Below are 15,521 nucleotides of genomic sequence, written 5' to 3' on the forward strand. Positions count from 1 at the left end.
AGTAGGCTACATATGTGCCCGGCGTCAGGACTCTACAGGCGGACACACTCCCTCAGCGACAAAGACAAGGAAACACCATGCGGGTAATACGATCCATGCCGCTGTTGCTATGGTTTTAAGAGTGTTTACTTTTATGTGCAACAATGCTACGGTGACAAAGTAATTTCCCTTGTGGATCATTAAAGTCTGTCTAAGTCTTAGTCTAATTTCATTTAGCCTGAAATTAAATATTATACTTCCCTTTACAACAAATCATTTACATTTCACTTAATATAAAAGTCCAATCCATCTTTTCACAAATAAGTCTTTAGTATGAAGTTAAAAACAAATAATTATGCATATGTTTTATCGCTTTGGTCAGCCTTGCTCATGCACACAGAAATATTCTGCTCTTCACAGATAAGTAATAATTATTCAATGTGATGTTAGAGCATTTCGACAAGTATAAACATGTCAATTTAGAGAACCAATGACGTTGTAGAAGTTTTTTTTTTGTGGTGATGGTGGTTTTGCTTTCTCAGAATGTAAAACTGAAACCACACCACACTCAGTTTTTTTTTTTTTAGGTGCAGAGGTTTCTAGTTCCACTGAAAAACTTGCTTTACAAATGTATTAAATCCTCACACATTGTCGTCTTTCTGACAGTGGCTACGTTTCCATGGCTTTACAAATGAACTAAATAACGTGTTGTTGTCTTTCTGACAGTGGCAACATCTGAATCAGAACGAAAGCACCTTGTGTAACCGCCTCAGTCAGGACAGTCTGGCATGAGTGGAAAGCAAGTTCCACCACATTGAGATGGTGATGTGAACCGTTGATAATTGATTGAATAGGAAGCTTCATCCAGTGATCCAGTAGTTTCTTGATTATGTCCTGACCGATCAAGACGGGTTGGGCAGAAGAGTAATGGTGGTCATATACGACATCTAAGCACCATGAAGTTGAATTTGTTTACAACACATAAGCTCTTAGTGATTGTTGGACTGTCCAATTTTGCGCAAAGATATTGTTTTCTCTTTACTGGTTGAAACACGCCCCAAAACTCAATCCAAATAGCGTGCTGCCAGACAGATTCTGATAAGAACTGAGCTGTGCCAAGCTAAAATAACATTTCGAGTCCATGTAAACCTTAGGTGGTGAAAGAAAAAAAAGGACGACATTTTTTTGTCATTGTTCACTGGTGATGTTCATTGTTAAAGTCCTGCCTGCAGTCTAAAAGATGCTTCATAGAGTTGGTTAGTATAACTTTTAATCAAGAGCTGTGCCTTCAGGGACTCTTTGCGGAGAGTAAAGGAATGTTCACGGATGCAAGACAAACATGTGGCAGATCTTGTATTGTCACAGCCAACACAAACGCTGACTGAATAATATATTCCTTTCCTTTTTATCAAACTAACAATGAAGTGGTCAGTTGGTCGACTTTTCTCCACTCTCTCCAAAACCCAAATCAACGGACACCCATGTTAAGGCAGGGAGTGTGACGATCCCTCCCACAACAACACAATTAAAATCAAGTTTGTTTAACCTAAATAACCTCGGAGAAAACAAGGCTAACCGTATTGCTGGTACTAAAGTAATTGAGTTGGCCTAACTAGAAAAGTCTTTTGGCTTTAAATTGTTAGCACATCATATATTAGAGCGTGTGGAACAAAATAAAGTGTTATTTATTTATTTATTATTATTATTATTATTATTATTATTATTATTGTTATTATTGTCTCTGATCAGCCCCTCTGACTTGTGGAGGGTCAACATTTTCGAAAGCAACAATGTAAATCTAAGAAGTAGGTTTTATCGTTGTTTCTGTCAAGTAAAGCCATGGAGCCACACCATTATTTTTGTTAACCCTCTTCTTTTTATTTCATACCAGTGCAATGTTATCAATACAGACATAATCATACGACAGAAGTTGTATGGTGTCTTAGTAAAGAGAAATCTTTATACTTTCATCAGGTTTGTTGACAGAGAAACAACATTTGTTTTTGTGTCTGTTAAATCGACTGTGGTACAAGAAACTAGGAAGTATCTTGTCTTAGTAACCGTGGGTTGTGGTTGCGTGGCATGACAAGCATGTCCTCACAAGGCTCCTCTTCATAAAAATCTGGCATGTCTCGTAAGCAAGTTCAATCAAATTGAGATTGTGGATGTGAACCGTTGATGACTGATTGAATTGCAAGATATAGGACTGGATATCATTCAAAAAGTTTTTATTTTACATTGCAATAGCCATGATTGTCAACACCACTACAGCTACATATCAGTCGGTTAACAGGTACACACTAACATGCATACACATTGAAAGAGTCTGTTAGATAAATAGCAGCATGTTCAACAAGGTCTTAGCAGGACAACTTAGCCCCGTGGTTGGTTCTTTCCATTCTGGCTTCACTTCAAAGTGTTGTTAATTATTGTTGATCATTTGGGTTTTAAACTACATTTTAGGTCTCTGGCCCATCGAGTGGCATTTCATACAACAATTTAGGATGACACCTTTTTCATTTTTCACTGCTAATGTTCACTGTTAAAGTCCTGCCTGGGAAAATTTTAGTTTTATTAGTATATTATTATTATTATTATTATTATTATTATTATTATTATCATTATTATTATGTTTTTGCCCCTGATCAGCCCCTCTGACTTGTGGAATGTAAATCTGAGAAGTAGTTTCTATCATTGTTTCTGTCAAGTAAAGCCATGAAGACACACTGTTTTATTTTTTATTTCTTACCAGTGCAATGTTACCAGTAAAGGCATAATAATATGACAGAAGTATTATGACAAATTACCTTCTATAACAATATCCTGAAAATACCATAAAGAGCTACAGATGATATTGCAGATTTAGACATTTTAGTAGTTTGATAAAGGAATAGTAACATATTTACCTGTTACACAATGTGACATTTTAAGATATTCCGTTCTTTACAAAAAGGTTAAAATAGTTGATCTGTTAAAAGTGAGTCATGGCAGAAAGGACTCAATCAGTGATTCTAAGTGACAGTGTGTCACCAGTTTGTCTTAGTAAAGAAATTTCTTTATACTTTCATCAGGTTTGTTGACAGAGAAACAACATGAAGACACTGCAAACTTAACAGAATATAAAATAATAAGAATTAAAAGGAAATGAATGTTGAAACAAAGTGAAAAATACAACAGTATAATATTTGTGTAAATGGTAAATGCTCACTATGAAGGTATTTAGGGAAGGCATCAGTTTGATGCGTGTCTCTGCCCAGCCCCAAATGCAGATGGCAACTCATGTAACTGAGCTGATGGATACAGACATCACCTGTCACGCCCTTTACAGTCAGTAAAGGTTGGCCACAGGACAAAAATCCGTTCAGGAGTTTCTCCTGGCGCTGAGTGCACTGGTTTCCTTCTGGACAATCAAACAAGTCCAACTGCTCCAATGTGTGTCTTATTGGTACATTTACAGAACAAGGTGTGTCTGACTGTGTTGGATGTAAATGATAATCATCAAGTGTCAGTAAATGGCATTTGTTGTTTAATGCTTGAAGTGTGACGCTGTGGCAGTTGTAAACAATAATCTTCCTTGTTTTTGTGAATAGTTCCCATGAAACCAATTACATCACTTGTTTAATGACTTTTGACTTTGTATTTGAATGTTGAGTTTAAGCTCAGGCGTCTCTTCTACTAAACCTAGAGTTCCCAAATGCTGAGAATGTCTGCAGCCTAATGCCGTAAATTATTACACGTTTTACAAAATAATTGAATATTGAACTGTTAAGACTGGGTCATGGCCTAAAGCTTTGAAACGCAGAACTGACTCTTATATATTGTGTCTTAAATAAAATAGGTTTGGAATTTGGTGTGCGTGACATTTGTTTTCGTGTCTATTAAATGGCAAGCATGTCCTCATGTGGCTCCTCCTGATTCTCACTGAACAACCAGCTTGTTCACCTTCACAGCTCTTTGCATGCGTCACTGCATACATGGATACTAATATTCTGTTAATAATCCGAGCAACATCTGAATCAGAACGAAAGCACCTTGTGTGACAACCTCAGTCAGAAAAATCTGGCATGCCTGGAAAGCAAGTTCAACCACACTGAGATTGTAGATGTGAACCTTTCATAATTGATTGAATCGCAAGAAATAGGACTTAGGCTTTACAAAATAATTGCATGTTGATCTGTTAAGACTGGGTCATGGCCTAAAGCTTTGAAACGCAGAACTGACTCTAGACACCTTATGGCAACGTCATCGATCTTAGGATCAAACTTATTTGCAAAGAGGTGGTGTTGTCTCAGGAGCCAGCGGAGGTCCCCAGCCCCATACACACATACAGCTCTCCTATATTCACCCGTGCAGGGGTAGTACGGAGCTCCTTTTTTCACATCTCCTGCTAAATCACTCCACTTCACCAAACGAGCAAGGGCTTGTATGTCAGACATGTCGTACTTGATGTTAGCAGGCGTTGATCCAGGAACAGTGGGCATCCTCTGCAGAGTGGCCCACAGGTGCTCATCAGGGCTGTATGTGTCCTTTTCCCACTCCAGAAATGTCTGCACCTCTCTGTCCTCTATCACGTGTTTCACAAAGGCTCTTGTCACCACAATGTAGGCATTTCCTTGGAACATGGGGCTGCTGATGGGTGGAGGGCTCTTCCTCACGTCTGTCCGGATCACACTGTCAGTGACATTGTAATGATACTGCCAGCGTTGTTTCTTGTAGTCATTGGTGACTTCAGACTCCATGCTGTTTCGCCCATTGAGAGCCTTCAGTGCCTTTACCATCTCTCCATTTGTTTTAATGGGGAAGTCTGTGCCACAGGTGTTAAGCAGGTACTTCCAGTCCACCTCAGAGTTCAGCAGATCTTTCATGCAGTTCAGGTCCGCCTGTACTCGAGACCACGAAGCATAAACCACTCTTTCTAATTTGCTGGCTACAAAAACATTGGGAAAGCATGAAACAATGGCTATCACAGCATCGTGAAACTGTGCAGAGGATTTTAGGTCCATATGTACGCAGTAGACGTTCTGAGGAGCGTAAACAGCTCGTAGAAGTCGCTCAAACATCTCAATGTTCTCATGGATCACCATTGAGTATGCGATGGGAAAAGTTTCCTCCTCTTCACTCAGAGGGACTGTAATGAAACCTCTCTTTTTGATGTATTCTGGACAGTTCTTTGTTGCATTAAGGTAGAAATCCTCTGAAAAAAGATTCTGCTTTTTCCTGAATGCCAGAAGTCTTTCTAATTCAGTCTTCTTTTTCTGTACATCTCCATTGATGATAGCTGAGCAGCCGGGCAGGTCAACAGAGAACTGCTGTGGTATGTTGAGATCCAACATTGGCAACGTACCCGTTTCCCAAAGAACAAAGGAAAGCAACATACCCATTAGGATGAGAGAGAGTGTCTTCAGCAGCATGCTGCTGCTCTTGAGCCTTAGAAAAGACATTTCCTTGCTTGAAGTTACTACAGGACAGGTCAGGTGACTTTGTCTATTGAAGACACAGTTTGATCAAGTGAGGACAGACCGCAGTGGTTCAGTTGTTAAGAGAAACAAACGGATTTGCCCTCTAGAGGTGTGTCATACTAAGGTGTGGAGGAAAAAATCTGAAGAAACTTCCTGTAATTTGTGAAGAGGATTTATCTTCACGGATAAATAAGAATTAGTCAGTTAGATGTTAGAGCATTTCGACAAATATAATCATGTCAATTTAGAGAACCATGATGTACAAGATGTTTTGGGGAGGTGTTTTTTTTTTTTTCTCAGGATGTAAAACTAAAACTAGTCCACAGTAAGTCTTTTTTTTCTTTTGTTAGATGCAGAGGTTTCTAGTTCCACAGAAAAACTTACTTTACAAATGTTCTAAATCCTCACACATTATCGTCTTTCTGACAGTGACTACAATTGTATAGATACCAGTATTCTGTTAATAATCAGAGCAATATCTGAATCAGAACGAAAGCACCTTGTGTAACAATGTCGGGGCATCAAGACAGACTTATTTGCTTGTGTCTTATATAAAATAGGTCTGGAATTTGGTGTGCGTGACATTTGTTTTCGTGTCTGTTAAATGGCAAGCATGTCCTCACATGGCTCCTCTTCTCATAAACTGATTCTCACTGAACAACCAGCTTGTTCACCTTCACAGCGCTTTGCATGCATCACTGCATACATGGATACTAATATTATGTCAATAATCCGAGCAACATCTTAATCAGAACGAAAGCCCCTTGTGTAACGATAGCAAGTTCTACCACATTGAGATTGTGGATGATGACTGATTGAATCGCAAGATATAGGACTGGATATCATTCAAAAAGTTTCTATTTTACATTGCAATAGCCATGATTGTCAACACCACTACAGCTACGTATCAGTCGGTTAACAGGTATACACTAACATACATACACATTGAAAGAGTCTGTTAGATGAATAGTAGCACATTCAACATGGTCTTAGCAGGACAACTTAACCCCGCGGTTAGCTCTTTCCATTCAAACTTCACTTCAAAGTGATGTTATTATTGTTGATTATTTGGGTTTTAAACTACATTTTAGGTCTCTGGCCCATCGAGTGGCATTTCATTCAACATTTTACGATGACACCCTTTTCATTGTTCACTGCTGATGTTCACTGTTAAAGTCCTACCTGGGAAAAATTGTTTTATTATTTTTTCATTATTATTATGTTTTTGCCCCTGATCAGCCCCTCTGACTTGTGGAATGTAAATCTGAGAAGTAGTTTCTATCATTGTTTCTGCCAAGTGAAGCCATGAAGAAACACCGTTTTATTTTTTATTTCTTACCAGTGCAATGTTATTATAATATGACAGAAGTAAAGCAGATTATGACAAATTACCTTTGATAACAATGTCCTGAAAATACCATAAAGAGCTACAGATGATATTGCAGATTTAGACATTTTAGTAATTTGATAAAGGAATAGTAACACATTTACCTGTTACACAATGTGACATTTTAAGTCATTCCGTTCTTTACAAAAAGGTTAAAATAGTTGATCTGTTAAGAGTGAGTCATGGCAGAAAGGACTCAATCAGTGATTCTAAGTGACAGTGTGTCACCAGTTTGCCTTAGTAAAGAATTTTCTTTATACTTTCATCAGGTTTGTTGACAGAGAAACAACATGAAGACACTGCAAACTTAACAGAAGATAAAATAATGATGATAATAATTCAAAGGAAATGAATGTTGAAACAAAGTGAAAAATACAACAGTACAATATCTGTGTAAATGGTAAATGCTCACTATGAAGGTATTTAGGGAAGGCATCGGTTTGATGTCTGTCTCTGCCCAGCCCTAAAGGCAGATGGCAACTCATGTCACTGAGCTGATGGATGCACACATCACCTGTCACGCCCTTTACAGTCAGTAAAGGTTGGCCACAGGACAAAAATCCGTTGAAGAGTTTCTCCTGGCGCTGAGTGCACTGGTTTCCTTCTGGACAATCAAACAAGTCCAACTGCTCCAATGTGTGTCTTATCGGTACATTTACAGAACAAGGTGTGTCTAACTGTGTTGGATGTAAATGATAATCATCAAGTGTCAGTAAATGGCATTTGTTGTTTAATGCTTGAAGTGTGACGCTGTTGCAGTTGTAAACAATAATCTTTCTTGTTTTTGCAAATAGTTTCCATGAAACCAATTACATCACTTGTTTGATGACTTTTGACTTTGTATTTGAGTGTTGAGCTTAAGCTCAGGCGTCTCTTTTACTAAACCTGGAGTTCCCAAATGCTGAGAATGTCTGCAGCCTTATGCCGTAAATTATTACATGCTTTACAAAATAATTGAATGTTGATCTGTTAAGACTGGTTCATAGCCTAAAGCTTTGAAATGCAGAACTGACTCTAGACACTTTATGGCAACGTCATCGATCTTAGGATCAAACTTATTTGCAAAGAGGTGGTGTTGTCTCAGGGGCCAGCAGAGGTCCCAAGCCCCATACACACATACAGCTCTCCTATATTCACCCGTGCAGGGGTAGTACGGAGCTCCTTTTTTCACCTCTTGTGCTAAATCACTCCACTTCACCACACAAGAAAGGGCTTGTATGTCAGACATGTCGTACTTGATGTTAGCAGGTGCTGATCCAGGAACAGTGGGCATCCTCTGCAGAGTGGCCCACAGGTGCTCATCAGGGCTGTATGTGTCCTTTTCCCACTCCAGAAATGTCTGTACCTCTGTTATGTGTATAGATTTGTGTATGTCTCTCTCTTGCTATTTTCTGTAGTCCTGCAGGTGAGAGGTGGAAGGTTGGCTGCCAGCCTGTGTGAAGAGCTGTGGATTGGCTCACACTCCAGCCAATCAGAGAAGGAGGGACATTTGAAAGGCTTCTGTTGTGTTGCTCTCTCTCTCTCTCTCTCTCTCTCTCTCTCTCTCTCTCTCTCTCTCTCTCTCTCTCTCACTCTCTCTCTCTGACTTCTTTGTTGGATAGGTAGGTTTGTGGTGGGGACAAGGAACCAATGTAAGACTGGGGTACCCTCTACATCTGCACACATTTTTTGATTGATTTATTGTGTATTGCAGCACACTTTGATATTCCTGTTCACAAAAATAGACTTAAGAGAGAAAGAAGAGGTAGATTCTAGAGAAATTGGTGGATTTAAATGTCCTGAGTCCAGTCCAGCCTGTGGCTGAGGTTGCGGCTGATGATGTCCTTTGTAATACAGCCGGTGTGTTGTCACAGGGCATCGAGGAGCCTGCTGCACTATCCACACCTCCTGCAGACCATGCTGGGTGAGCTGCACCAGCTACGTTGCCTCATTTTGATTCTTTCTCTCCTCCATACTCACAGGAGTTCAGTCAGAATTCCAAACTCAAGGTACGCTCAACTCGCCTTCAGCTGAAGGCCCAGGAAAAAGAGGCAGAGTATGGTCTCCGCCTACAAGTACGAAAGTTAAAAATTGATAAACAGATAAAGAAATGAAACTAAAGCAACTTGAGGTAGAGGCTCTGAAAGTCTCCTCCAGTCCCTCATTGAACATGGCTGACAGGTCCGCATATGTTCACACAGTAGCCACTAAACAAGGTTTTGATGTGAGTAAAAATATTGCTCTGGTGCCAGCATTTCGGGAGGCCGAAGTTAATTCCTGTTTCAGTGCATTTGAATGTATAGCCTCAGCACTCGACTGGCCAAGAGACATGTGACCTATCCTCCTCCAATGCAAACTGATAGGTAAAGCACAAGAGGTAGTGTCTGCTCTTTCCTTAGATGACAGTTTGCGATATGATGTATTATAGGAGGCCATTTTGCGTGCTTATGAGCTTGGTCCTGAGGCCTATAGGCAAAAGTTTAGGAATCACAGGAAATCGAATGGACAGACTTTTGTCTAGTTCTGTTGGAAGATTTTAAAGGCTCTTTGCCAGAGAAGGTGGTAATGTTCTTTAATGAACAGAAAGTGTTGTCATTATCCAAGGCTGCTGTTCCTACGGATGAGTTTGTGCTAATGTGTTTGCATCTTCCCCTCAATCTGACAAACCTTCTGTTGTACGTTCCACCAGACCTGATTCTGGTTGTTTTGCCCCTGAAAAGGCCAAAGGGTCCTTGTCCCCTACACAAGAGAACCATGAGTGCTTCTATTGTCATAAAAGAGGCCATGTTGTAGCTGACTGCCTGTCGTTAAAACGGAAACAATTACCCTCAACTCCTCAGCAAAAGGATGTATGTTTGATCAGAACGTTTCTAACACTTGTTTCTGAAAAGTCTGAGGACATTAATGATGGACCTGACTCCTGTTTCAAACCCTTTATCTCAAAAGGTTTTTGTCTCATTGACTGGGAATTCAAAAGACCATAAAATGATCCCCTTACTGAGAGACTCAGCTGGTTCCCAGTCAATCATCAAGGACGGTGTCTTACCTTTGTCATATACTACCTCCTGTCAGTCTAGTGTTAAAATACGGGAGGTCGGGTTGGTTAATGTGCTTGCTCCACTACACAGAATCCATCTCCCGTGTCCTCTATTTAGTGGGTGGTTCGGCGTAGCAGTTCTCCCTGACTTGCCCATTGCTGGTGTTTATTTCCTCCTTTGTAATGACATTGCTGGGGGAAAAGTGAATCCAACTCCAGTGATAGTGGAGGTTCCTGATGCACTCAGCACTTCTTGTAACAGCCAAGAATCTCTTGAAATTTTTCCGGCTTGTGTAGTCACCAGGGCTCAGACAAAGAAATATGGAACTGGCCTGGCTGACTCCTTCTTTGTAGATCAGCCAGCTGGTACTGAAACTCCAAAGACTGAGAATCTGCCAGTGTTCCAAGCCAATCATGAGCAATTCGGTTTCCCAAGTACAGAGGTAGTGGAGCTGCCAGCCAGAGGAGTTTATGTCAGCCCAATAGAGTGATAAAACACTAAAAAACTGTTTGTTTTCTGTTCTTGGTATTGAAGAAGCAAAGGGGAAGAAAGTGGCTTACCTAATGGACCATGGATTGCTGGTCTGCCGTTGGATTCAAACTCCTGACCGCAGGCGCAGAAACAGATTGTGTCATGTGAACATGAAGCCCTACTTTACACCAGAAGATGGAAGTGGAACATCTGAAGTTCCAGAAGTAAAAGAAATTGTGTTACCTGTGTCTGTTTTCTCAACAGTGAGCGTCGCTGAAGAGGATGGGCTGGTTATGTGTAGTGCCACACCACAAGGGGTAAGACTGAAAAATTCTGAGCTACTTTCTGATTTTTCTGGCTCTTTGTCTCACCTTCCTGATGATCATCGTGGTGATGTTGAGAGTTTAATATCTGGCTTCCCATGCTTGTTTGGTGACATCCCCTCTCAAACTACTGTTATTACACGTGACATTGTCTTAACTGACCCAAAACCCATGAAAAAACATGCCTATCGGGTTAATCCTGCGAAGAGGGAATGCATGAGGAAGGAAGCAGACTACCTTGTGGAACATGGATTCGCTGTACCCTGCTCCAGTCCATGGAGTTCACCATGTGTCCTGGATGAGAAGTCTGACGGCAGTCCAAGGTTCTGTACTGACTTCCATAAGGTGAACTCTGTGATCGTCCCTGATGCACATCCATTGCCACTCATTGATGACTGTATTGATGAGATTGGTCCAGTGGAGTATGTCAGCAAACTTGACATGCTTAAAGGTTACTGGCAGGTTCCGTTAACACCACGTGCCTCTGAAATCTCTGCTTTTGTCACCCCAGATCATTTTCTTCAGTACACTGTAATGCCTTTTGGTCTCTGCAATGCTCCTGTTACCTTTCAGAGACTGGTCAACAGGGTCCTGGGTGATGTTCCACACTGCAAGGCATACTTGGATGATATTGGGGTATATTCTGATGACTGGAAGTCTCACATGGCTACCTTGAGGGACGTGTTCAAATGTCTTGCTAATGCCTCGCTAACTCTCAACCTTCAAAAATGTGAATTCGGGAGAGGTTCCATCTTGTATCTTGGTCAGCAGGTTGGTTGAGGCCAGGTGCGCCCTGCGGATGCAAAGATCACAGCGATTGCTGCAATTCCTGTGCCAACCACCAGATGAGAGTTGCGACAGTTTCTGGGTATGGCTGAATACTACCGCAGGTTCTGTAAAAACTTTTCTACTGTGGCAGCCCCATTGACCGCACTAACAGTCCATCAAAGCCATTTGCTTGGTCTAGTGAGTGCCAACAGTCTTTCGAGGATCTAAAGTGCCTCCTCAATTGTAACCCTGTCTTGTCTTCTGCAAACTTTTCCTTGCCCTTTCAGCTAGAAATTGATGCAAGTGCTGTTGGAGCTGGGGCTGTACTGCTACAGGAGGATCTTCAGGGCATCGACCATCCTGTAGCCTACTTCTCAAGGAAGTTCAACAAACACCAACTCAGGTACTCAACAGTCGAAAAAGAAACACTTGCATTGCTGTTTGCATTGCAGCATTTTGAGGTTTATCTTGCCTCCAGTGTTAACCCTATAAAGGTTTTCACAGATCACAACTCCCTAGTCTTCCTCTCCAGGATGTACAACACTAACCACCGCTTAATGCGTTGGTCCCTGATTGCGCAAAACTACAACCTGGAGATTGCTCATAAAAAAGGGGTCTGGGAATGTATTCGCTGATGTCTTGTCACATGCATTATAGGTAGGATTAGTTAAATTTTGCAAACCTTTGGTTGGACTTGTGTGGGTGAGGGTGTTATGTGTATAGATTTGTGTATGTCTCTCTCTTGCTATTTTCTGTAGTCCTGCAGGTGAGAGGTGGAAGGTTGGCTGCCAGCCTGTGTGAAGAGCTGTGGATTGGCTCACACTCCAGCCAATCAGAGAAGGAGGGACATTTGAAAAACTTCTGTGGTGATGTTCTATCTCTCTCTCTGACTTCTTTGTTGGATAGGTAGGTTTGTGGTGGGGGCTAGGGACCAAGGTAAGACTGGGGTACCCTCTACATCTGCACACATAGGCAAACTATGTTATCACATTAGGTCATGGATTGCTGCCGAGACTTACCATTGAGTATGCGATGGGAAAAGTTTCCTCCTCTTCACTCAGAGGGACTATAATGAAACCTCTCTTTTTGATGTATGCTGGACAGTTCTTTGTTGCATTAAGGTAGAAGTCCTCTGAAAAAATATTCTGCTTTTTCCTGAATGCCAGAAGTCTTTCTAATTCAGTCTTCTTTTTCTGTACATCTCCATTGATGATAGCTGAGCAGCCGGGCAGGTCAACAGAGAACTGCTGTGGTATGTTGAGATCCAACATTGGCAACGTACCAGTTTCCCAAAGAACAAAGGAAAGGAACTACAGGACAGGTCAGGTGACTTTGTCTGTTGAAGACACAGTTTGATCAAGTGAGGACAGACTACAGTGTTTCAGTTCTTAAAGAAACAAACTGATTTTCCACAGAAAAACTTACTTTACAAATTTTCTAAATCCTCACACATTGTCGTCTCTGACAGTGACTACAATTGTATAGATACCAGTATTCTGTTAATAATCAGAGCAATGTCTGAATCAGAACGAAAGCACCTTGTGTAACAATGTGGGGGCATCAAGACAGACTTATTTGCTTGTGTCTTATATAAAATAGGTTTAGAATTTGGTGTGCGTGACATTTGTTTTCGTGTCTGTTAAATGGCAAGCATGTCCTCACGTGGCTCCTCTTCTCAGAAACTTATTCTCACTGAACAACCAGCTTGTTCAACTTCACAGCTCTTTGCATGAATCACTACAAACATGGATACTAGTATTCTGTTAACAATCCTAGCAACATCTTAATCAGAACGAAAGCGCCTTGTGTTACGACCTTAGTCAGAAAAATCTGGCAACATTTTAGGTCTCTGGCCCATCGAGTGGCATTTCATACAACAATTTAGGACGACACCCTTTTCATTGTTCACTGCTGATGTTCACTGTTAAAGTCCTGCCTGGGAAAAATAAAGTTTGTCAATGTCCTGAAAATACCATAAAGAGCTACAGATGATATTGCAGATTTAGACATTTTAGTAGTTTGATAAAGGAATAGTAACACATTGACCTGTTACACAATGTGACATTTTAAGTCATTCCGTTCTTTACAAAAAGGTTAAAATAGTTGATCTGTTAAGAGTGAATCATGGCAGAAAGGACTCAATCAGTGATTCTAAGTGACAGTGTGTCAACAGTTTGTCTTAGTAAAGAAATTTCTTTATACTTTCATCAGGTTTGTTGACACAGTAACAACATGAATGCATTGCAAAATTAACAGAAGATAAAATAATGATGATAATAATTAAAAGGAAATTAATATTGACACAAAGTCAAAAATACAACAGTACAATATCTGTGTAAATGGTAAATGCTCACTATGAAGGTATTTAGGAAAGGCGTCGATTTGACGCGTGTCTCTGCCCAGCCCCAAATGCAGATGGCAACTCATGTTGCTGAGCTGATAGATACAGACATCACCTGTCACGCCCTTTACAGTCAGTAAAGGTTGGCCACAGGACAAAAATCCGTTCAGGAGTTTCTCCTGGCGCTGAGTGCACTGGTTTCCTTCTGGACAATCAAACAAGTCCAACTGCTCCAATGTGTGTCTTATCGGTACATTTACAGAACAAGGTGTGTCTAACTGTGTTGGATGTAAATGATAATCATCAAGTGTCAGTAAATGGCATTTGTTGTTTAATGCTTGAAGTGTGGCGCTGTTGCAGTTTAAAACAATAGTCTTTCTTGTTTGTGTGAATAGTTTCCAGGAAACCAATTACATCACTTGTTTAATGACTTTTGACTTTGTATTTGAGTGTTGAGCTTAAGCTCAGGCGTCTCTTCTACTAAACCTAGAGTTCCCAAATGCTGAGAATGTCTGCAGCCTTATGCCGTAAATTATTACACGTTTTACAAAATAATTGAATGTTGATCTGTTAAGACTGGGTCATGGCCTAAAGCTTTGAAACGCAGAACTGACTCTAGACACCTTATGGCAACGTCATCGATCTTAGGATCAAACTTATTTGCAAAGAGGTGGTGTTGTCTCAGGAGCCAGCGGAGGTCCCCAGCCCCATACACACATACAGCTCTCCTATATTCACCCATGCAGGGGTAGTACGGAGCTCCTTTTTTCACATCTGCACACGTAGGCAAACCGTGTTATCACATTAGGTCATGTGTTGCTGCCACGACTGTATTTTTATTATTTTTGGATGTTTTGTAGCCAGTACAGTCAGCCTTTTGTTTTCTCTTCTTTTCACACAGAGATAGTTGAGCTAGGCGCATTTTGATTGTAAATTGTCTATTTTATTTGGCACAAGCCCCACCGGTCCCTCTCTCCCCCCACATTGTTTGAAACCTACATCTGTTGTGTAGCTTTTTACTTAACTATTGTAAATAAATCTCTTTTCTTTAACTGCCTCCCATCATCTCTGAGTTTTCTTTGTTGATTGTCAGCGTTTCCAAATAAATGGAAACGTAACAATTGGGGGCTCGTACGGGATCAACCTGTTTTACCTTCTGACAATCAATGAGAAATTACTTGTGGGGTTTTGTTTGGCATGTGACTGAAAATGAGTTTCCACTTACAAGACTTTGTTGACAATCCCTCATTAGAAAAGATTGATGTGTGTCGCAAGGATGATTTATTGTGTATTGCAGCACACTTTGATATTCCTGTTCACAAAAATAGACTTAAGAGAGAAAGAAGAGGTAGATTCTAGAGAAATTGGTGGATTTAAATGTCCTGAGTCCAGTCCAGCCTGTGGCTGAGGTTGTGGCTGATGATGTCCTTTGTAATACAGCCGGTGTGTTGTCACAGGGCATCGAGGGGCCTGCTGCACTATCCACACCTCCTGCAGACCATGGTGGGAGAGCTGCACCAGCTAAGTTGCCTCATTTTGATTCTTTCTCTCCTCCATACTCACAGGAGTTCAGTCAGAATTCCAAACTCAAGGTACGCTCAACTCGCCTTCAGCTGCCGGCCACGAGAGAGGAGTTTATGTCAGCCCAACGGAGTGATAAAAAACTAACAAACTGTTTTCTGTTCTTGGTATTGAAGAAGCAAAGAGGAAGAAAGTGGCTTACCTCATGGACCATACATGGTCCGCGGTTGGAGTGGCTCATGACAATCTGTGGGC

The 15,521-nt window shown here is 40.9% G+C and overlaps 1 protein-coding gene across 1 annotated transcript; it reads right to left on the reverse strand.

Annotated features, from left to right (window-relative positions):
* Positions 1-4,130: 4,130 nt before the first annotated feature.
* Positions 4,131-5,420, reverse strand: LOC125015190 (beta-1,3-galactosyl-O-glycosyl-glycoprotein beta-1,6-N-acetylglucosaminyltransferase 3-like). The gene has a single exon (XM_047596888.1). It carries the CDS (start codon positions 5,418-5,420, stop codon positions 4,131-4,133), a length of 1,290 nt encoding a protein of 429 aa, XP_047452844.1.
* Between the last annotated feature and the right edge of the window lie 10,101 nt (positions 5,421-15,521).

This window comes from Mugil cephalus, chromosome 10 (genome assembly GCF_022458985.1).
Source record: "Mugil cephalus isolate CIBA_MC_2020 chromosome 10, CIBA_Mcephalus_1.1, whole genome shotgun sequence".
In the NCBI taxonomy this organism is placed as follows: Eukaryota; Metazoa; Chordata; class Actinopteri; order Mugiliformes; family Mugilidae; genus Mugil; species Mugil cephalus.

Excerpts from the sequence above, each read along its gene's own strand:
- LOC125015190 (XM_047596888.1), bottom strand. The coding sequence starts at position 5,420 with ATGTCTTTTCTAAGGCTCAAGAGCAGCAGCATGCTGCTGAAGACACTC.